General features: G+C 42.8%; 1 protein-coding gene across 1 annotated transcript in view; it reads left to right on the top strand.

Moving 5' to 3' along the window:
• LOC146860422 (lamin-B3-like) overlaps positions 1-22,036 on the top strand; it is a 395,071-nt gene that overhangs the window by 170,349 nt on the left and 202,686 nt on the right. Inside the window, exon 6 of the mRNA XM_085644287.1 lies at positions 9,577-9,797. Within this exon, the coding sequence (XP_085500413.1) occupies positions 9,577-9,797 (221 nt within the window). The remainder of the gene's footprint in view (positions 1-9,576; positions 9,798-22,036) is intronic.

The following is a 22,036-nucleotide window of genomic DNA, read 5'->3' as shown; positions in this document are numbered from 1 at the left end:
CTCTTGGTCTCCTTTTTATGTCATGCTTTGTTTTGCGTCTGTGCGTTTTTCTGCAGCTTTTATACAGCGGTGAACTCGACCGTAAACTATATAGTAGTGCTTTATGTAAACACGAGTTGCATCACGTGCAGGTTGTTTTTTGTAGGCCTGGGCTAAAATTCCGTTCCGCTCGTGGAAATTGCGATAATTTGACATTTTCGCGTTCTGCGGAGAGCGCGAAAATGTCAAAATTTCCGGAAATTTTTTGCTTGCTCGCGCTATAAAATACATTCTCGCGTGCGTGTGATCGCCTTACCTGAATCCCCGCGTTCGCCGACAAGTTTTCCCGATCCGGTCGCGTTCTCCACGAGATGTTGGATTGTTGGTAGCCATTTGCGCTGTCTCGCGACAGTTTGCGCCCGCAGTAACATCATTCGTCCCGTGATCACGTCTTCTCGCGATCAGGCACCGTGAGACAAGTGAAAACAAGATGTCCGCGAGCAACCGCAGGGTAAGTTGGCGAGCCGCGACCACGCAGTAAATACCGCGAACAGGCGGGGAACAAAAAAACTTCTGCATCTTTGCGATATATTTCCGCGTGTTTGCGGAGATTTTTAACATTTTCGTGATAATTTGCGAAAGTGAATTTCGCAAATTTCCGCCCACCCCTAGTTTTTTGTTAAATACTCACTCCACTGCAAACCAAAAAATATAAATAAAACACATCTATAACCCTAATGGCTTTAACTTTTGCAAGTACAAGACCTATTGCATTACAAATGGTTGTTTAATGTAGTTGTAGTACAATTCGTTGAGATACCTTTTCCTTGCAGAAGAGCACAAATTGCCCGAAATGCATTGGAATGGACTTCTGAGTATTTCCATGATTTGAATTTTAGAAATGTGATTAAAGCACAAATTATAGATTGACCGTTCATAACTTCTTTTTGTTAAACGTGTTCAATGGAAAACGTCACCAATGAAGCAAAAACAAGTTTCAAGTTAATAAATATACGCATTTGAAGAAATTTTTTTGGGGGGAAAAATGCTTGGTGGGTAACTAGCATTGTTTGTACTTGCATAGACTACTAAATGAATTCCACCAGGATGTTTTTAATTTGAACTACATTTTCCTAAATTTGAATGGAATGATGCAACTTTAAGGGATGTCATTCAGATTCTCTGAGATTAGAAATTGCACATCCCTTTACTGCTTACCTCACCCTCATCAACACTGAACAGCTGGCCATGCTTGCATTAATATGTATGGGTTGAGCATTTTATAGATTAAACTAAAACCTTGATTTATTGTGTTTTGTTACACTAAAATCTTGATGCAGGTTTTGCTTTTTTTCTCTTGAATAGTGATGTCTATGTAGCCTTAAAAGGCTAGAGATTGCATGGGTGGGGGAGTGACAAGGAGCGGGGAGATATGAAGTCGTTCTACTGCTGGTATCCTCCCCATATGCCTATACATTTCCTCTGATTAGGGATGGAGTTTCATAGGTAGTAAATGGCCTCTCGGGCCTTTAGGTAGTGGCCTAAAACTTCATGAGTGTAGGCGGAGTAGTAGTGAAGGTTCCATACTTTGCACTCATCTAACCAACTGATCTGTGTCTGCCCCTCTGGATGGATTTTATTCTCTTCCGACCTCTGAATTGGCCATGCAGATTTTCTGGGAGAAGTTTGGCAATGGTGCTCTTCCACTTCAGTGCAGGAGAGCGCCTGCTAAAGATGCTGGGCAACCTGTTCCCTATGATATTATGGAGCGGAGACTGAGTCCAGGACGAGCAGTAGTGGCTATGGTGAGGGCAGAGCAAACCTGTGACCTCCTATATATTTCATGCATAAAATGTAGTTTTTCAAGCAGATCAACACTCTATCGTCTGTGAGCAGCAAGCAAGTCCTCTTGGATGCTATGTATGTGGAGTCGTTTGATGATCATGGAGAGGTTGTCGGGATTTGGGTGTTTGTTTCTTCCATTCTCACCAGTGAACGTACCAATTACATGGAATTAAATACATAATAAAGCCTCCACTGAGCGCATTCAAATTAATATCATAAACGGTAACAGGATTTCAGTGCAATTTAGAGCAGCGCGCCTACTAATAATTGGCTGCAAGTTTTTAAGGTCAGGTTGACTGGATTTTTAGCTTTCATTGACAAGGTTACGTTAAATTTTTGGTCCGTGGTTAGCCAAGACCACCTGATTTTACGAAAGTTGTATACAATGTACTTTATAATCTGGCACAACAAGACTCTCTGAAAGCACATTCACATTTTTCTTCCACCAGTTTCATCAAACGCGATGGGACAAAGGCTTAGCCCATTGGCTACCATCACTTTGAGTGGCAGCCATTTGCTCTTCAATAAGGAGTTCATCCACACATAGACTTTCCTTTCATTGACACTGGCTACTATGACCATGTCTGTCTAAATGCAAAAATATTTTTGGTCTTAAAAAAGCAATAGTTTTTTTGTGAGTGTTTAAAACGGCGAGTGTCAGGAGCCCCCCAACAATTAAAATGGCCCCAAAAAACCAACAAAGCAAACATTGACAAAACCAAAAAGACTGACACCCCAGTTCCGAACCTATTGACTTCGCCAATGATTGTTAAATTTGATTTAGAGAATACTTTATCACTCATAAAGGAGGCATTTTGAACTTTCGACGCATTTAATTTCACAAATTCACAGCCCTTAGAAAAACTAATAATTAACCTTCTCTGTGACACATCTTACATAATGCTCCAAGGTGTGCATGGATTGAGGATTTGCGCTATGCAAGCCTTGAACTAACCGAATACCTTCAAACCGTGGTCTAGGATACCAGGATATGTCGGAACCATGCCTACATTCTGCTTCTTTTCTTCTGTTCTGCATCACTTGGTTTGCTCTTTGCTTTGTCAACGTCTTATTAAATAAACTATGAAATAAAATGTACTTTTCTAAAAATTAAAAGCTTAATTCGTGATCTTACATGAATAATAAAGCTATTTGAAAGGCGTAGATTTCTCTGGTTAGTCGGAGAACGAAGTATGCTGCTAAAGCAGGAGTCTGTTTTAAATGAGTTTTAAAAAGATTCGTATTTGACATGTGGCTATAGCTCGAATTGATAACAATATTATAGATGAAACTTTTCCCAACTTAAGAATGCCGAAACTGGCTCAGACAGTAAGACGTGTATTTATTTACTTATTTATTTATAAAGTTTTATATAGCGCGAACAAGATCCCGAGGGATATCAGAGCGCTTTACAGTATGATGGGAGGAAGGGCAAAATGCAATATCCATATCAATATCCAGATCAATTAGGAGGGAGAAAAAAAAACAGGAATGGTCGTATATTACAGTACAATTGCACCCAGGAGGGTAAAACAATAAACGGGTGTAGGCGGGCAGCAAGGGGGAGGCACAGTATGCAGTTAGGGGGAGCCGTATCAAACTGAAGTACAAAGGCAGTAGGAGCAATGTCAATGGTCACGTAGGTCTATCCCTATTAGGGTAAGAATTTGTTCATTAGGAATCTATTAGCTTCCACTTTGAACGCCGTCGATAAGGAGATTCTGCGAATTTCCGGTGGAAGAGAGTTCCATATCTTAGGGGCAGCTCCGGAGAAGTCCAGGTGACAACTTCTTTTTGTTAAGGATGAGTGGTTTCAGGAGGAAGGTAGAGGCGCTTCTTGAGGACCTTACACCACAGGATAGTTTAAGTTTTTGCGCAAGGTACCTAGGAGTGTTGAAGTGAAGGGCTTTGTGTGTAAGAACAGCAATCTTTAAGTGAATTTGTGCTTCATAAGGCAGCCATTTGAGGGATTTTAGGACTGGGGATACATGTTCTTTTCGTTTGGTGTCTGTAACCAGTCTAGCTGCAGCGTTAAGTGAAGTCCCTAGTGGAGCCAGGGCGTATTTGGGAAGGCCACAGAGGGTAGCACTGCCGTAGTCTAGCCTCGGCAAGACAAGAGCTTGGACCACCTGCTTGAAATCATTCAGGAGAAGGAAAGGTTTGATATTTCTGAGTGACCTCAAGTGGTTTGCTCCTTTGCGCACATTGCTGATAGGACGTAATGTTCAGGTGCTTGTCCATGGTGATACTGAGAGACTTGGCTGCGTCTACGATGAGGAGTGCAGTTGAAAGCAGTGAGGTGACTCAGCCAGAGGTCTAGCTTGGGGATGTGGTTCGGAGTGGAGATTAGCAGGAATTCCGTTTTGGAAGTATTGAGCAGGAGATGGTTCTCCATTAACCAGTTTTGAGTTAACATTAGGGTAGTATTGAGTGAGATGATGTTTTCCAGGGATGAGATTTTCACATATAGTTGCACGTCGTCCGCAGACATGTGGAAGAGAATGTCCATGGAATTTAGAGAATGTGCAAGAGATTCCAAGAAAAGGTTGAAGAGGATAGGAGATAAAGCAGACCCTTGGGGGACCCCCATGAGTACAGGAGAGGGCTGGGAGAGAGAGTGTTTTGCCTTGATACTCTGCATTCTGTGATGTAGGAAGGATGAAAACCATTGTAACACCTGATCAGAAAAACCTATTCTGTTTTCCATGATGTATAGGAGGTTGTCATGATTAACTGTGTCGAATGTGGAGGAAAGGTCAAGGAGGATCAGGAGGCAGGATTTGTTTTGGTCAAGCATTTTTAAAATGTCATCCATAACATGAAAGATCTGATTCGGTGCGGTGTCCCTTCCTAACGCCGGATTGATGCTGGTCTAGGAGTTGGTAATCCTTGGCCATGTGGGGATGAGTGCATTTTTGATTTCTTTAAAGATGGAGGGGGGGCAACGGGTCGCTGAAGTGGTTGGAAGGGTTGAATATTCTGAAGAATCTTGATGATGTCATTTTCACTAAATGGGGTAAAGGTGCCCCATGATGCATTGTTTTTGGAGTTCATGGAGGTAGATTTACACCTTTCAGAGGAGTCCATAGGTAAGGCAACTCTGGAAGAAGGTAGTAAAGCCGTCTTAGAGGTGAGGTCAATGGAGATGATTCTTGATTTTTCAGTGAAGAAGGCGGCAAGATCATCGCAAAGGGTGGGTTGCCACCAGGATCAGAGTGATTAGGATCAACGACTGATTGTTGTTTGACCAATTCGAAAAGTTTCCTAGGGTGGTTTGCCGCTTGATCCAGTTGGTGTCTGAAGTAGGCCGCCTTAGCACTCTTGATTTGTTTGTTGTAGAGGCTCCTGGCATCTCTAAAGAGTTTTAGTTGGTCCGAGGAAGGATTGACTCCCCAGGAACGTTCAACTGCCCTAAGGTTGCGGCATTCTAAGTTTAAGTCTTCATTATACCATGGTTTGGATATTTTTGTTGAAGCATTTTTAATTTGGAGTGCAGCGATATTCTCCATGATGTTGGAGATGGTCGAGTTGTAGGCGTCGGTGAGTGATTGCAGCTCAACCATGTCAACTTGGGAGGAGAGGGCAGATTTACAGTGGGCAGCTAGTTCATCAGAGTTTACTGCTCTTAGGTCCCTTTTCCGTATCTTTGATTTCAATGGTTGTGCCTTCCTCATCAACACTTCCCTGTTAATATAAAAGAGGATGCTGTGGTGGTCGGACCAGTCACACGGGGTAATGGCATCTATGGTGATAGTCTGCCCTTTAGAGATGAGGTCTAAGGTTTCTCCTTTAATATGAGTTGGTTGGTCACAGTTCTGAGTCAGTTCTTGATCAATTAAGAAGGATTTAATGCAAGATACAGCGGGGTCGTTGGGTTAGACCAATGAAGGTTGAAATCACCGAGCAAGATTTGGGACACCGCTGAGTCGACATTGCTAGAGATGATTTGCATTAGCTGCTCAATGAAAGGCAGATTGTCACCTGGGGGGGTGGTAAAAGGTGTGAAGTTTGCATACCGATAGGTTCATACTTGATATGCTGAGACAGAGGTATTCACAGGAGGAGGGCATCGAGGAATCTGAGTGAGAAATCAAGTGTGTACAGGCTAGGCCACCACCTTCAGAGCTCTGTCTAGCCTAATTTTGTCATGAATGGGAGGTACTAGAAGGTGTAAGATAGGAGTAGAAGCCGGATTTATCCAAGTTTCAGTGAGGATGATCCTGTCTAAATCATTGTGTTGGATGAGGTCAAAGATATTGGAGGCGTGTTTACAGGCTGATCTGCAATTAAGTAGTACACATTTAAGTCAAGATGGATGGGGGGGGGGGGGGTAAGGAGTCTGGGTGACGTTCAGACCGGTGAGGTTGTTAGTATTGCTGCATCTAAGATTGCGAGTAGGTTCTCTGTTTGGGTTAGAAAGGATGGAAAGTTTTTGTCTCTGGGGGTAGAAGTTTAGATTTGGACAAAGTTGAGCTAGAGTTAAGTCATGTAGATCAATGGTCGCAGGGTGGGACTCTGATCCTCTGTGGCAGGCGGGGACGTTTGGTAGTGGAATGGATTTGGGGGTGGAGGGAGCTAAAGGCTGATCCATGTGATCAATATGCCTAGTGGACACTCTTGGCAAATTCGCAGAGGTGAGGAGAGATCTGATCATGGAGAAAAGATCATTTGAGAGGGCTTTCAGTTCATGTAGCTCAGAGGTGAGAAGGTGTAACTGTAGAGATTTCATCAAGGTGCGCAGCCAAGTCGGAGTGTTGGGAGAGGAAGGAGTGGGGGAAAAGCGAGCGGTGATGGGGAGCCCCGGAGTAAGCCTATTTGGGATTGTGTGGGGGAATCGATGGCCAGACTCTAGTCAGGTATGTGGCAGTTATAGCGATGGGGGGACATCATCTGTTAAAGGGGAGGACTGTAGTACTTGAGGGAGCCTCTCAGCTCAAGTCATCCTGTATCGAACTGACAGTCGGTGAGGAGATTGAGCCCATAGAACCATCAACTAGCTGAGGGGGCGTTCTAGTGAGTTGACGTAATCCGACTGGGGACAAGGAAGCTATGGGATCAGCAAGAGGTGGTGTGGGGTTTAGGGAGAGTGGGGTACTCACTACTGTTAAAGGGATAGTACTGGTCAAGTACTGGTCAAGCCCAGCGGAGACGTGGTGGTTGAATTTGGGTCAGTGGCGTTGCCGTGAACCGCTTTCCTGAGAGTTGGGTAAATATTGGCCATCTTAGCTAGGTTGTTAGGTTGTTAGGGGCTTGGATTAGGATGATACCATTTTTGTAGACCGTGATAGTGGTGGTGGCTTTGAGAGTGGATGAGGCCATGTGCAGTTTTCTTAGATCCAGTTATTCATAGCATGGAGTAGAGCACAGTTTGCCAGCAGGCCTGCTTTCTCATATAGAAGATGAGGTTGTAACCAGAGAACCTTTGTTGGTGCGGAAGTAGTTGTCTGAGATTAGGGTTTCTGGTCTAGCGTGGATGTTTGTATTTCTTTACCGTGTTCTTGTAGAGGTTAGTTGGAGAATTAATGATTAAGGCGTTGGAACCATTGGGGTCGCCACTTATCTCCATTGTGAAGAAGAGTCCTAGTGAGGATGGGAGCCCAGAAGAGGAGAATCAGGGGGTGGTAGAAAACATCACCCCTGTGTCTCTCAGTGGAAGGGGGAGTAATGGTAGCACATTGTGAGACGCAGAGACCTTGCAGTGCAGTGTCAGTGACTAGGGCCCAATTCACTACAGTCATGGCGTCCCTTAACTTGTCTCTGCTTTAAAGACTTGCACTGGACGGCACACAGAGCTGTAGGAAGATATAGACGGGTAGCAGAAAGAGGTCCACTCTGCGACCTGGACACAAGACTACCATTTAGTATGAAAGGAACCCAATACATGCCATTTTAAGGACCGGCAGTAATGCCCCAGGTCTTCTGCGATCTATGTGGAAAAGACCAAAAAGGATCACCCCAGTAACGAGATCAGTGGCGTGGTGGAGTGCTCCTCATGGTATGCAAGCCTCGCATCAAGCCCATTATGGCAATCTGTATCCAAAGACACTAGCAGCCATTGTGTGCTTGACAAAGGAAACCCCTAATAAAGAAATCGAATGTGTAGTGGGATATTCCACAATGAAATGTAAGGAACTGTCACAACACCACTAATTACAAGCAAGTGTTACCACTCCCGATATAACTAGAGAGGGAACAATAATCACGAGAAATTTTAAGTGCCGCCATTTTAAAGTCAGGCAATGACATGCGAATATGATGTCTTCGTATTCCCGCCATGTGACAGTCAGGTAGTGTTAAGCATTCACAGCAAATGAATTTAAGGAAGCTGTAAACTGTTACCGCGTTCAATTAACAAGGTGGCCATGTGATCATGGTGCCCCACTGCCACGTTGGATCTTAAGGCGGGAGTCTTCGCTGAGGAAGCTTGTTGCAAGGAGGGCTGCCACGATTGACCCTGTCATCCGGGGGTTCAAAAAGCAAGGCCCTCTCTAGCGATACCACATTTGGCTGCCGTACTCCTGGCAGGACCCAGGCGAAGTAGAAGCATCAAAGAGCCAGATGCTGGAGGACAGTAGGCGTCGGTGAACATTGCCAAGCAGGTCAGAACGGTAACCTCGATTAGGAGCAACAAAAATGGCGTCTGAGCCCAAAAGGAGCCGGTACTCCCAGCCCCCAGTTGGCAAACAGGCGAGCAATCGGCCGTTCGGGAGCGGAGGAGAAAGGCCCACTGAATAAGGCGAGGCTGGGGGGGGGCTCCGATTAGGTCCTCGTGGGCGAAGCTCGTCTGTCATGGGCAGGAACACATCGCGGACACCATTGGGCAGCAGGAGTGTCCATGCTAATGGCGCCTGTCCAAAGAGTCGCCCACAGGCACCAGGAGATCACTGACCTCGAACAGTGCTGGTGTCCAGACAGTGTAGGCATGGACCTGGGCAGCCATGGCGGGCGATCCAGCGGGTGAGTAGAAGACCGATTCAGCTTCAACTTTGTGCCTCAGTGGGGGTGAGCCATCTGGTCCAAGGGCATGTGGGGATGAGGGCTGGTGAGACGGTTTATACAGGGATAGCTACCAAATTGGTAATCCCCAAACCGGGAGTTTAGAATTTGGATATTGTGTAGTTTGCTACTATGGACATAAGTTAACAGTAGCAAGGAGAGGAATTTTACTTAGAAAATTGGCTTATCTGCATGAAGGTTTTCGTATGTGTTACCCAGCAGTAATTAGGACTGTGGTGAAATGTAATATTTTAATGTCAATTCAATTGCAAATTTTGCAACTTAGTACACCTTTAAGTTGCAGAGTTTGTCAGACTCAACTTAGTTTATGGACAAAATATCTTGCAAGAATGATTATGCAGACGTCTTTTACCCCTGCAAAATTGCATTAGAATTTTCCTAACAAAATAGGTTTTAGGATTTCTTGTCCTAATACAAAAAACGTCTGTGTAAGGGACTTCTCAAAGTGCAATGTAGGGCTAGTAGCCTTATCGTCCACGTTTTACTGACCTTTAAATATCTTTCCACATCATTCTGGTTGTCTCCACTCAGGCCAATGATTGTAGAGAAGGAAATCATCAATTGTCAATGTTATCAGAGTCCAGTGATTATCGTTATTTTATCGGCTAGAAACATTTTAAGGACGTAATTCATATGAAGAGAAGTGGTGCTTCCATGGCACTCAATAGTCATTTTGCCTCTTATAAGAATTTGATAATAATTTGAAATTATGTATTCATGTTTTTTGAACCTCAGAACTCTACTTTGGAGAATCAAGTCAAAGAGTTGCAAGAGTCTTTGGCAACTGAACGTGACCTGAATCGTAGACGACTAAATGATAAAGACCGGGAAGTATCGGACATGCGTCAAAAACTTCAAGCTCATTTGGAGGAGTACGAGCAGCTTCTTGATGTCAAACTTGCCTTAGACATGGAAATACATGCCTACCGAAAGATGCTAGAAGGCGAGGAACAGAGGTAAGACACTTGCTATTTCACTGTTTGCATAACAATTGTAACCGCATAAATCCACAGTGTATTTTGTGATGTACAAAATTAGTTATGGTTCAGCCTGCTTCAATGAGACTTCGGTAATGCTTGGAAAATGGATTACATTTTTGAAAATGCTAGGGTTTTTTTATGTATTTTTTTTTCCACTGACCAAATGCAAATTGTTTGGTAAACTAACAAATTTTAAATACTTCTGTTTATGTTGGCAGTTGAAAAGTCTTAACACTCCGCCAACTTTACACCAATATTTTTCATTAGCTTTTGTCCTTGTCCACTGTAAACTGTGGCTGTTCATTGGGCAAAAGGCTTAGTAGTCCCTCCTTAGTACTGCCTTGTCTCATTTTGTAACCTCCCATGGTGACACCCCGTTACAAGTGTTACTCGGTAGGCTTTAATTACCGCCTCCCAGTACTGTTTTCTAAAATAGCAATAGGGCTTCCATTTGCAAGAGTGTTAGCTATTGGCATTGTAAATGGCAATGCCTTTTATTTATCGGTTTTAAAAACAACACTAAAATGAAAGGCATTTTCATTTACAATGCCAATAGCTCAAACTCTCGTAAATGTTAGACCTATTGCATTGCAAGTGCCCGTTTTGGCAAGGAGGCCAGGCTACTTAAGATGTCTGGTGAGGAATTTTAATGTTCACCTCTTTTCATGGTTTTAATCACTGCATGATAACGCATTATATACAAATAGAATGTGATCATCCTTACAGTGTATGGTTTCTGTACTCTGACACCTTTACTGTGTCCTCTATTGGCATCTGAGCAATAGGATTCCTTTTATGCAGTAGCGTAGCTAGACCTTTTGGTGCATGTGGCAGTCAGGGGCTTGCCACCCTGCAACTGCCACAGGTGCGAGCAGGGCGGGGTGGCACCATCCCCCTTGCTGCGCCACTGCTTTTATGACTGTCCTTTCATTGTCTTGTGTTCAACTTTCAGTTTTTCATCCACTTTCAAGGTTAGAATACCATGAAATTTTTTGACTTTGTTCGCTCCCATTCGGGGGGTGGGGGAACAAGAGGTAATCGGGGGGGGGGGGGTGTAACTGGGTCTCATCTGTGGAGGAGGAGTTTACTTTTAGTGAGGTCTGCCCTCCTATGGCTTTGCAACCTGGGCCACGTACAGCCCTTTCTGCACTTCATTCTTGGTAGAAGCAATGGCAAGCAGTCACAGGCTTCTCAGGGAGGCAGTGGGGCTCGAGGTCAGAGCTCAACTGTCAATTCAAGAAGGGAAAATACAGCCAACTGCACATCTTTTTAAGAAAGTTTTTATTACACAATGATGCTCAGTACTACACACTACAAATAACTGAAATAATGTTGTGTCTGCAGGTGCTGCTGCCTCCTTGCTCCCTTGCTGCCCCCCACTGTTTCCATGGTATTTCCCCGGTTTTAAATGGTTCCTTCCTTGTTCTCTGGGGATTAGCAGTGTAGTGTGAATCTGGCTCAAGTGCAGGTTATATCACCCTCAAATAGTCCTCACGGATTACTGTAGGACCACCCACCTTCTTGGGCACACCTATTCATTCCATTTGAGTGACTGCGTCTCATCTGGCAATCCTTAAGCGCCTCCCACCTTTCGTACAGGAGCTGCATTCTGCAACGCACCTGCTCAAATCCACTGATGTGCACAGCTCTTATGTAGTGCTGTTCCAACTAGAATGATAGCTGCTTTGGAATCTGACGATGGGGCTACACCTAGGCTGGCAGTTCTTTACCAGACCCCTGACAATACTTGGGCAGATTCATCTCAACTGATCACAAATTCAATTGATGTAGCCTGCAAGGGCTATATGCAATTTTGGCAGCTGCATCCCTGAAGCTGCTGATCACAGCAGTTCCACATTGGCCAGTAGTAAGTTTGGCATTTGTAGCACCACACAAGCTGATCACAGCTTGGACAGGTGTGACCTCTCACAGACTGATCACAGCTCCTGAAGTTGTGGTTTCACACAGGTTGATCACAACATAGTCACAGCCTTGACCAAGCCTCCGCACTCTTCCTGTCCAAGTCACAGTTCCAGGCGGGAACGGCTATGAAGAGTCTGAGATACCTGGGTCCTTCAGATTGATCTCCTGCAGTCCTCTCTTATGGGCACCCCACAGACACTTGGGGACATTGCAAACCCTACACCTTTCTGGACCGTGTGTCCTCCTACAGGTTTGGACGGCTCCTTCCCTATTTTAGCAGGCAGGCTTCTACAAGCTTCAGAATGGGTATATAGCTCTTTCAACAATAGCGCCTCACTTTGGTATAATGTCTCCCTGCTGGGAGCCTGGCTGTCAGGCAGACACACGCTCTGATTGCATAGTACATCTGGGGAGCACTCCCTTACCTGTCCATAAAGGAATTGAGATTGGAAACAAAAGTAGTGTGGTCCCACTTTTATACACAACTGGTAGATGGGAAATGTGGATCCATTATCTTAAACTGTAGAATCCGTTTAGGGTGGTTTCCTTTTCAAGCTGCTCTATAGATAGTCTTTGTGTAGAGTGATGCGACCCACAGCAGGACAGAGCCCATCCGGAAGCACCCTCAACAGAGGCACAGAGAGGAGTTACTTTTCTGTACTTGCCTGTCACCAGCCCAACTGAATTTGTAATCCAGGAAAGACAAAAGGCCGCACATCACCTAAAGTTTTCGTCACCTTGCACAAAAGACTGAAGTCCCTCATCTCACCCCTACCATCCACCAAATGGCAGTGCTAATGATGACTAATCAACACCTGCTTATTAACCAAATTGCCTCATCGAATATCTAAAGTAGCCATGTCTCTACTCCCCTCACCACAGTGTCTTAGTTTGCCCCTCAGCTTCAGGATGTGTACAATACACTTCCACTGTCTGGGAACATAATACTCACCTCCAACATGTGCAAACCTAGACTAAGGGTGTCCCAGTTGGAACCCATGGACCTCTATTGCTCTGGCTCACTCTTAACACAAATCATGCTTCTACACGCCTCCACACAAACTCTGATAGTGCAACAAACTGGGTAAGCTCTTAAAAACATAACTTTAAACTAGTGGACTAGTAGGCCTGCAGTCCAGTGACTGGGAGGAGGTCCCATTACACAAAAGATTCTCAGAACCCGGTACGCTGCCATCACCACTTTATATGCCATCACTGTCCCTCAATGAAGGCAAGCTTGGTGTGCCTCTCCATGTCTCAGAGAAAGTTCAGAGCCTACTCCTATCAAGGACAGGCCTATACCTCTGTGTACATTAGCATGATGTCAGTGCAACAATTCAAGTCAGGATACCAGATAAACATTTCTGGGCAATTGGACATACCATACATCTTCCAGGAGATATTTTCTTCTGAATAGACATCCTCTGAAACAGACTACACGGATTCTTATCCCACCATTGGAGCAGTCCGGTCATCAGATCCGCTAAACCATTAGGAAAATCCATCTGCATTCATATGATTTTTTTTTTTTTTCTGGATTAATACTTCACAGTATAATCTAGGTCTTGTAACAAGAAGGATGAAGCCACTTTATGGGGCACCCTCTTTTCCCATGGAACTAGGGTATGAAAGACCTAAAGAATGTAGTTCCGGATGGAGTCACTTACAAAACTGTATTTGATGCTATTGCAGGGCCTAGCAGACTTAAAAGCCCCTCTAACAAAATCCATGTGCTACAAATATGTGATTTTAGAAAATGTAATCATTTGTCAGTAGTTGTATATTAATTCTACATGTATCTGTTTATTTATAGATAGATGGATACACACACCGTGACCATGCCTATTAGAAAATACTCCTGGAAAGGGTGAGGATATTCGAGTATCTGGGTATTACTCTATCAGAGCACTTTGAGTGGGGGTCCCAGATGGCCACGGTGAGACTTAGGTTAACTCAGACCGTGGGTGTGATTATGAAATTGCACAGAACCTCTACATTCAAGCCAGCTGCCCCTGTTGTGGAAATATATAAATCCCAAGCAGGGGGGGCACTCTGTATGTGGTTTAACTGTGGGGGCATTGCTCTTCCTCTAACCTCACGAAACTGGAGAACAACTTCATGAGGCAGTTACTGGGCCTTCCTCGTAGCACCTCCCCTCGTTCCTCTCCATATGGATTTGGGCATGAGGCCTATTGACGAAGAGATTGCCCTTAGGCCTATTACATTTTGGCATCGGGTGTGGGTGACTCCGGAGTTGTCCTTCTACAAAGCTGAGCTCAAGGAGATCCTGTCTATTCCAACTACTAAGAAACTCCCCCTGCTTTGCCACATAAGAGATCTCTTTGCTAGGCTAGGCAGGAAGGACCTCTGGAAAACCCCTGAGACATCATGCCCATCGATATCCAGGCTGGATCTAGTGCAACACTATAGGCAATCCAACTTAATGTCCCTACAGGAAAGAACTACTGGCGGTCGGATGACAGCAGAGTTCCTACAAGTAAAGGATGTATACAGAAAAGAACAATTCCTGGATGTGATCTATCCCCCACTGGCCAGGAAATAGTATATACAATTTAGACTAGGGAACCTTCCACTAATGAGCCACACTAGCAAATGGGCCACAGAGAACATGGGAGATTGTCCAGCGTGCAATTACAGGGTAGAGTCTGAAATCCATGTATTGTTTTTCTGCCCTGCATACCACCTGCCTCGCAAATGCTGGTTAATTCAAATATGTAGAAACCTAGGGTTTGGGCGTTGCTTGGAGGCCTACCGAGTCTTGAAATACGATACCCATCCTACAATCGGATTCGCTGTATCACGCTTTTTACACACTATGTGGTCCATGCGGCGGGGCTTCCTAAAGTAACATTTTGGGATGTTTTACGATGTGTAACTGTAAAAGGTCACAACAGGATTCAGCAAATAGGGAACCTTGTCTCACCCTTCTGTTTTACTCATTGTTTTTAATTGTGAATATTACAGTCTGTCATTAACCTAATGGTTGCTTTTTAATGGATTTTAAGAGAAGCGGAGGATGCCTTTTTATAATTTGTGTGCCTGTAGATATGATTGCGAGTGTGCACACCTATTTTTTTTTTTAATGTCTACTGTGTTTTTGTAATGTACTTTTATGGTCCTAGTGGCCGAAATAAAGTTATTGACTGACTGACCGACTATTAGAAAATGGGTGCAAAAAGAGCTACCTGATCCGTATGTCACTACAAAATATGAAAGAGGACCAAGATGGCAATGCACCACATATATCAAAAGGGTCAAATTGTCCAAAGACTTCTTCAGATGGTGGTCTCATGTAGTTCGTGTTTGGTATTAATGATGAGCTCAGAGAGCTTGATGATATATCTTGCTGCCTGTGTGACCTCCATTGTAATTATTTTGCCCATGTGATGGGACGTCTTGAGGACATTTTTTAATCCTTTTGATCTCTGTTGGACTTTAGTGTCCTGGCTCTCTTTTGCTACTTTTTTCTGAGAATTATCCTTTTCAAATTTTAGTGGTTGAAACATCAACTAACTAGTCTTTATCAGGTTTGCTTTTTGTGTCAGTCATGATAGATATCTGTAAAATTATTTCTGAAATGGATGCTATTTTGTTATAAATAAACATATAACTGAATGTCTTAATCATGTGGAAAATATATGTTCATGCACACGCTTTTGCTATTATCTTTTTGTTCACTTTATTTGCACTTGCACTACGCCGTTACTTGTAGCTCCTACTCTAATACGAATTGTCAGTGTTGTGTGTGTGTGTGTGTGTGTGTGTGTGTGTGTATATATGTATATATATATTCCACCAAACTTTTCCAACAAAAGTAATCGACGCCGTGTCTGTGCGCAAAATCAAAGTTTTAATGCCAGCTGAAAATGCTAGACGCGTTTCGCCTGTCCTGCAGGCTTGTTCACTAGCAATCCAATAAAGTTACAGTGGCTTTTTTATTCGTGAATGTGATTAAGTCACATGTGAACTACACCAATAAAAATGGACAACAGACTTGTAGTTTTTTCATAGTGAGGCACAGGTTAACACTAATGAAGGTAAAATACCAAAATGCATGCTTGCTAATTCATTTCCTGATAAATTACATTTTAAATGTCATTATGTCACAATACAAGATTACATTGCAACTATTTGCGTCAAAATAAAATCATCTTCGTAAGACATGTTAAACCTCATTGTCGACCAAAGTGGTCAATAATGGCCTGATCCGGTTGAAACCGAAAACAAATTGACCAATATTTGTTTAAGTAAACCCAATGTGTTCAAGCAGAATTATGATGATAAAAATTCATTATTAAATGAAAGTTTTATACCTAATTCCAAAAGTCCACAAAGATATCACAAACCCTCCAGGCCGTCCCATCATCTCTGCCATAGGGAGTGCATTTGAGCACACTTCCAAATTCGTCGATTCATTCCTGTGTCCTCTTGTTAAACTCCTACCATCATTTATCCTTGATACAAGTGACTTTTTACGTAGGATCTATGATATTCCATGGGAAGATGATTTTTTATTACTTACCATAGATGCCACAACTTTATACACCAGTATCCACCATAAAGATGGTTTAAATGCTTGTCGTCATTTCCTGGGTAACCGTCCCGCTAGGCTTTGGCACCATACCCAAATGATACTCAAAATGATTTCCATCGGTCTTGAGAATAATTTTTTTCTATTCAATGGCGAACTGTACCATCAAATATGCGGAACCGCGATGGGCACCTGCTTCGCCCCCAGCTATGCGAATTTGCATATGGGCTGGTGGGAGGAGCAGGTGGTCCAAACGCTATGGCAGGATGAGTGGCAAAATAATGTAATTCACTGGAGTCGTTACATTGACGACCTTTTTATCATTTGGAAAGGTACCAAAAAAAGCGCAGAGGAGTTTGCGAACAAACTCCAAACAAATGATTTAAATTTGAAACTGACCAGTGAAATAAGTGCTTGTGAGATCAACTTTTTAGACCTTACTGTGTATGTCAGTGATGGTAAATTACAGACCAAACTCTACCGCAAGGCCACGGATGGAAATACACTGCTACATGCTACTAGTTTTCATCCAGTGAAACTAGTTAGGAGTATCCCCTATGGGGAATGCCTCAGGGCTTTACGCAATTGCAGCAAGGAACAGGATTTTGAAAAAGAGCTATCCTGTTTGAAGTCCCGTTTTCAAGCCAGAGGCTACTCGGCAACATGTTTGAACCAAGCTGTCTTTAAAGTAAAACAAAGAACTAGAGAGCAGATACTGTTTAATAAAGACAGTAAGTCAGCCAAACCATCCCAGTCAGAGCCTAATAAGTGTAGATTCATCACTACATACAATAATCAACAAAATGAATTAAGAAACATCATCTACAAACATTGGAATATCATTCGTAATGATCCTGTATTGGGTAAAACTATACAAAGACGACCGCAGTTTACTTTCAGAAAAGCTAGATCTCTCCACCAAGCTCTAGTCAGCAATATGTTACCTAGTGAGACTAGGGTGAGACCGAACAGTGCATGGTTAAGCAGAAAGGATGGTTTCATCAAATGCCTTAAATGCAAAGCTTGCAGCTTTGGTAAAAATACAACTAGTTTTCCAGTAGGCTTTGATCATAAGTCTGTACAGCTAATAAAAGGGAAATTTTCCTGCAAAACAGACTATGCAGTATATGTGCTTCAATGCCCTTGTGGGTTGAAATATGTAGGTTCTACTATCCTTCCTGTCCACAAAAGAGTATTGCAACATTTGCGAGCCATCAAGAATGGGGACAAATCCTACCCCGTGGCTCGTCATTTCGATCAATACCATACCAGAAGCGCAGCAGGTCTCTCTTATTTTGTTATTGATGCCGTCCCTATTAACAGCAGGGGTGGCAATCGTGAGAGAACTACGTAAACTGGAATCTTGTTATATTATTAGACTTAATACAAAGATCACGGATGGGTTAAATATGGAAGATTTGCATACCCATTTATAGGTTCCTCCCTATCCCCTCCTTTTTTAGGTTTTTTTTGGTTTGGTTTTATGGTATTTGGACACTGTTATACTACAGACAATATGTGTTACACAGGTTTTAATTGTGTCATTCTATGTATATGCCCACTTGGGCCTTACTTTCATTTAATAATGAATTTTGATCATCATAATTCTGCTTGAACACATTGGGTTTACTTAAACAAATATTGGTCAATTTGTTTTCGGTTTCAACCGGATCAGGCCATTATTGACCACTTTGGTCGACAATGAGGTTTAACATGTCTTACGAAGATGATTTTATTTTGACGCAAATAGTTGCAATGTAATCTTGTATTGTGACATAATGAAATTTAAAATGTAATTTATCAGGAAATGAATTGGCAAGCATGCATTTTGGTATTTTACCTTCATTAGTGTTAACCTGTGCCTCACTATGAAAAAACTACAAGTCTGTTGTCCATTTTTATTGGTGTAGTTCACATGTGACTTAATCACATTCACGGATAAAAAAAGCCACTAACTTTATTGGATTGCTAGTGAACAAGCCTGCAGGACAGACGAAACGCGTCTAGCATTTTCAGCTGGCATTAAAAGTTTGATTTTGCGCACAGACACGGCGTCGATTACTTTTGTTGGAAAAGTTTGGTGGAATATTGATGACCGTGATTGGGAGGTCATTACTTCGACGCGCCCTTTGGTCTGGAGACAGCGGGTATTCCCATTCGCTTGTGGAGTATGTATATATATATATATATATATATTACCTACTGGCGGTCGCCAGTAGGTAGTTATAGTTAGGACCCCTTTTCCATAGGAAATCCGCAACATTCTATTTTGAATAACTTTGGCGCCGGTCGACGAATCCTCGCGAATTTCTCAAAATAGGTGGGGCGCTCCGCTCCTACCCTGAAAGTCTCGGGAGGATTCGTCAAGCGGGGGCTGAGATAAAAGGGGGGTCCCAAAACGCGTTTTTCACATGCATTTTTCCATAGGACCTTTAGACAGGGCTACAGCCCGAACGGCTGAACAGAATTACTTGAAATTTGGCAGAGAGGTAGTCCTCAGGTCAAGGAAGTGCCTTTTGTAGGTTTGGTGTAAATCTGTTAAGTAGATTCTTAGAAAATAGCCTTTAAATCAATATATATATCTGAGCCAGCTTACGGTACGCTTACCGTACGCTTACCGTACGCGTACGGTGGCGTGCGCGAGCGCGATTCTGATTGGCTCTTAGATCTTAGTAAACATTCGAATCGGCCGAAACCAGGAAGCGGCGGCCGCCATTTTCTCTCTCGCCCTGAGAGTTAGGTTGTTAAATAAAACCAATACACATGTAAAGGAGCTGTTTTGACAGCTCACACACACATAGCCATGATGAGGGAGTCCCCCAAGACCCCCCAAGGCCAAAAATACTATTTTTATTGTTTCGCTAATTTCGCCGAGTACGCTTACCGTACGCGTACGGTAAAAAATGTAAAAAAAAAACACTATCCACACTCACCCCACCCCCTGTGCTTTTGGTGGCCGTTGCCCACCAAATGTGCAGGGCTTATCGCAGATGTTGAAAAACCACAATATTTTTAACAAAAATAATAAAAGAAAAAATTATCCACACTTTCTCCACCCCGTGTGCAAATGGTGCCCGAAGGGCACCATTTGTGCATGGCTTATAAGCACCGTAAGCACAGTAAGCACCGCGTGCTTACTGTGCGTGCACGGTGCGCGAAGCGCACTGTGTGCGCACGGAACGAACTGCGTTAAGTGGGCGCGCACGCCACGAATGGCGTAAAGTAACTTAGCATTTAAAAAATCGTACAAATTCACTGAAAAAACCATAGGTTTCACACACGTTATAGTTAGGAATTAGCATTTAAAAAACCTTGCAAATTCACTGAAAAAACCATAGGTTTCACACATGTTATAGTTAGCGGAAATTTTACTGATAAAAAACCAGTGAAATTCCCCCGTTATAGTTAGTGCAGGCAACTATAACTCACGCGACCGCAATCTTCTGCTGATGACATATGTGTCTTTATGAAAAAAAAATAATTGTAATATATGTATAGCTAAAAATGTATGGAAGAAGACCTGGGCAAATAAGTGTCTAAATACAGTATTAGCATCAGCAGAGGATTGCGGTCGCGTGAGTTATAGTTGCCTGCACTAACTATAACGGGGGAATTTCACTGGTTTTTTATCAGTAAAATTTCCGCTAACTAACATGTGTGAAACCTATGGTTTTTTCAGTGAATATATATATATATATATATATATATATATATAATACCCTTTCAGGCATAGAGTGACTAATAAATTATGCAAGAAAGAAGCAGAGAACTCTGAGTAGTTCTCAAGTTTAGGTGGAAAGCAGCTCCTGTATGGAGCACTCTCAACACTAGCGACACTCTAGATCTGCTCACCTCAAATGTCTGTTTTTCTATCAAAATCTTTAAGCATATGATTAGCACAGTGCCTTCCACGCCGAGATAGAAAAGGACAAAGTCTTTTGCCATTTGTACAGCAAAGTCTTTAAGCATAGGACTAGCACAGTGCTGTCCTTGCCGAGCTGTAAAATGACAAAAGCCAATTACCACTCCAGGCACAGTATTACAGCTTTGAGTTGGTAAAATACCAATCAAGCCAACCTGAAATGAGTAAAAGCAACCCCTGACACAGTGTTTCTTTCTAATTGGAGCTCTTCAGAGAGGTATAGCTTTGTCCAGACACAAGGGAGCACCCAATATAAGTCAAAGAAATACCCTTTCAGTCATAGTGACGAATAAATTATGCAAAAAAGAAGCAGAGAACTCTGGGTAGTTCTCAAGTTTAGGTGGAAAGCAGCTCCTGTATGGAGCACTCTCAACACAGAGTGCTCGATACAGGAGCTGCTTTCCACCTAAACTTGAGAACTACCCATGAAATGATTTAAAAGACACACGACCACTGGAGGTAAAAAAGTATATGAAATTTAATACTACAAGTTCCGGCATGCACTGCAATTAATTCTATCAAGAAAGGCGCACCGGAAGCCTTAAAAGCAGTCAAGCACGCAGGGAACTGTGGGTTTCCATAGAACAGCTGTGATTTTAAATGGCCTCTGATGAAAGAGCATGAATGCTCTGAAACGCGTAAGGCAATGGACATAGCAAGTCGGAGCTGTAATCCTGTTCCTTGTTAATAAATGGTTATGTAACCGATCAGCTGGAGGAGTGCGTCTCTGTTGCAGGGCATCTTTGGCGGATATATATATATATATATATAATATGTGACGTCATCACCAGTGCATTATGGGCGCGTGAGTTATAGTTAGCTCAACTAACTATCAGGCGAATTTCTCTGGTTTTATGAGTCAAATGTCGAACTATAACGTCCCTGAAACCTATGGTTTTTTTCCGTGAGTTTCAAAGGTTTTTAAACGTTAATTTCAGATTTTAATATTTATAAAACCTATATTTTTTCTATTTTTTTGTAATATTTTGGAACTCTACTATCCTTTTTATATTTTTTTAGTTTAAAAAAAAAAATAAAATTATTAGAAAATATGTAATGTTTTATATCTTCAAAATCAAGTATGTATATTGTTTCTTTGGTAACAAAACTGAACTCCCGTACTGGTAGTCTACCAAGCTCCATCAGCACGCGAATCCTATCCGCCATATTGCTTAACTCGTAAAGGATGCGCATTTCGTATCGGACGAGTTCGTGGCACCGCGTCCCGCGTAACATATACGTATGTGGTCGCGCCAGCTGCTACTTCGGTATGCGACGGGTACACAGTACCAAGCCGCGCCTTACGTCATGTACATATGGGGTCACGCCTGCCGTGCATTGCGTATGCGACGAGTGCACGCTGCCAGGCCCTGTGTTACGTCATAGACGTATAGGTGTCACGCCGGGAACGCCATTACCTCATTTATTTGTAGTCTCAAAACTATATCTAAATAAGTTTAAAGTGTATATGAGAACAAGCGATAATATAAAATATTTTAAACATTTTATATATTTCTAACTGTATAACTTATAGTATGGTAAATATATTTTCTCAATCGCGTCAGGTGCGGCCTCCTTGCGCACTCTGTGCACGATTGCCATGTGACCTTAAAGAAAAGCATTTCATTGGTTCATAACATTTCCCATTGTAACAGTTGGAGGACCCCACCCATTTTAGTCATTCTCTCTACAGCGTTTGAGACTCCTCGTCTGCTTACAGAGCTTTTTTGAAAACGTTTTGCTATATACTCATATCTGACACTACACACAGCATGCAACCATCATCTTCATCAATATTCATGCGCTGTAAAGTAGCCT

The sequence above is a fragment of the Triturus cristatus genome, chromosome 3_1 (genome assembly GCF_964204655.1).
Source record: "Triturus cristatus chromosome 3_1, aTriCri1.1, whole genome shotgun sequence".
Lineage (NCBI taxonomy): Eukaryota > Metazoa > Chordata > Amphibia > Caudata > Salamandridae > Triturus > Triturus cristatus.
This window is presented reverse-complemented; position numbering and strand designations above follow the sequence as displayed.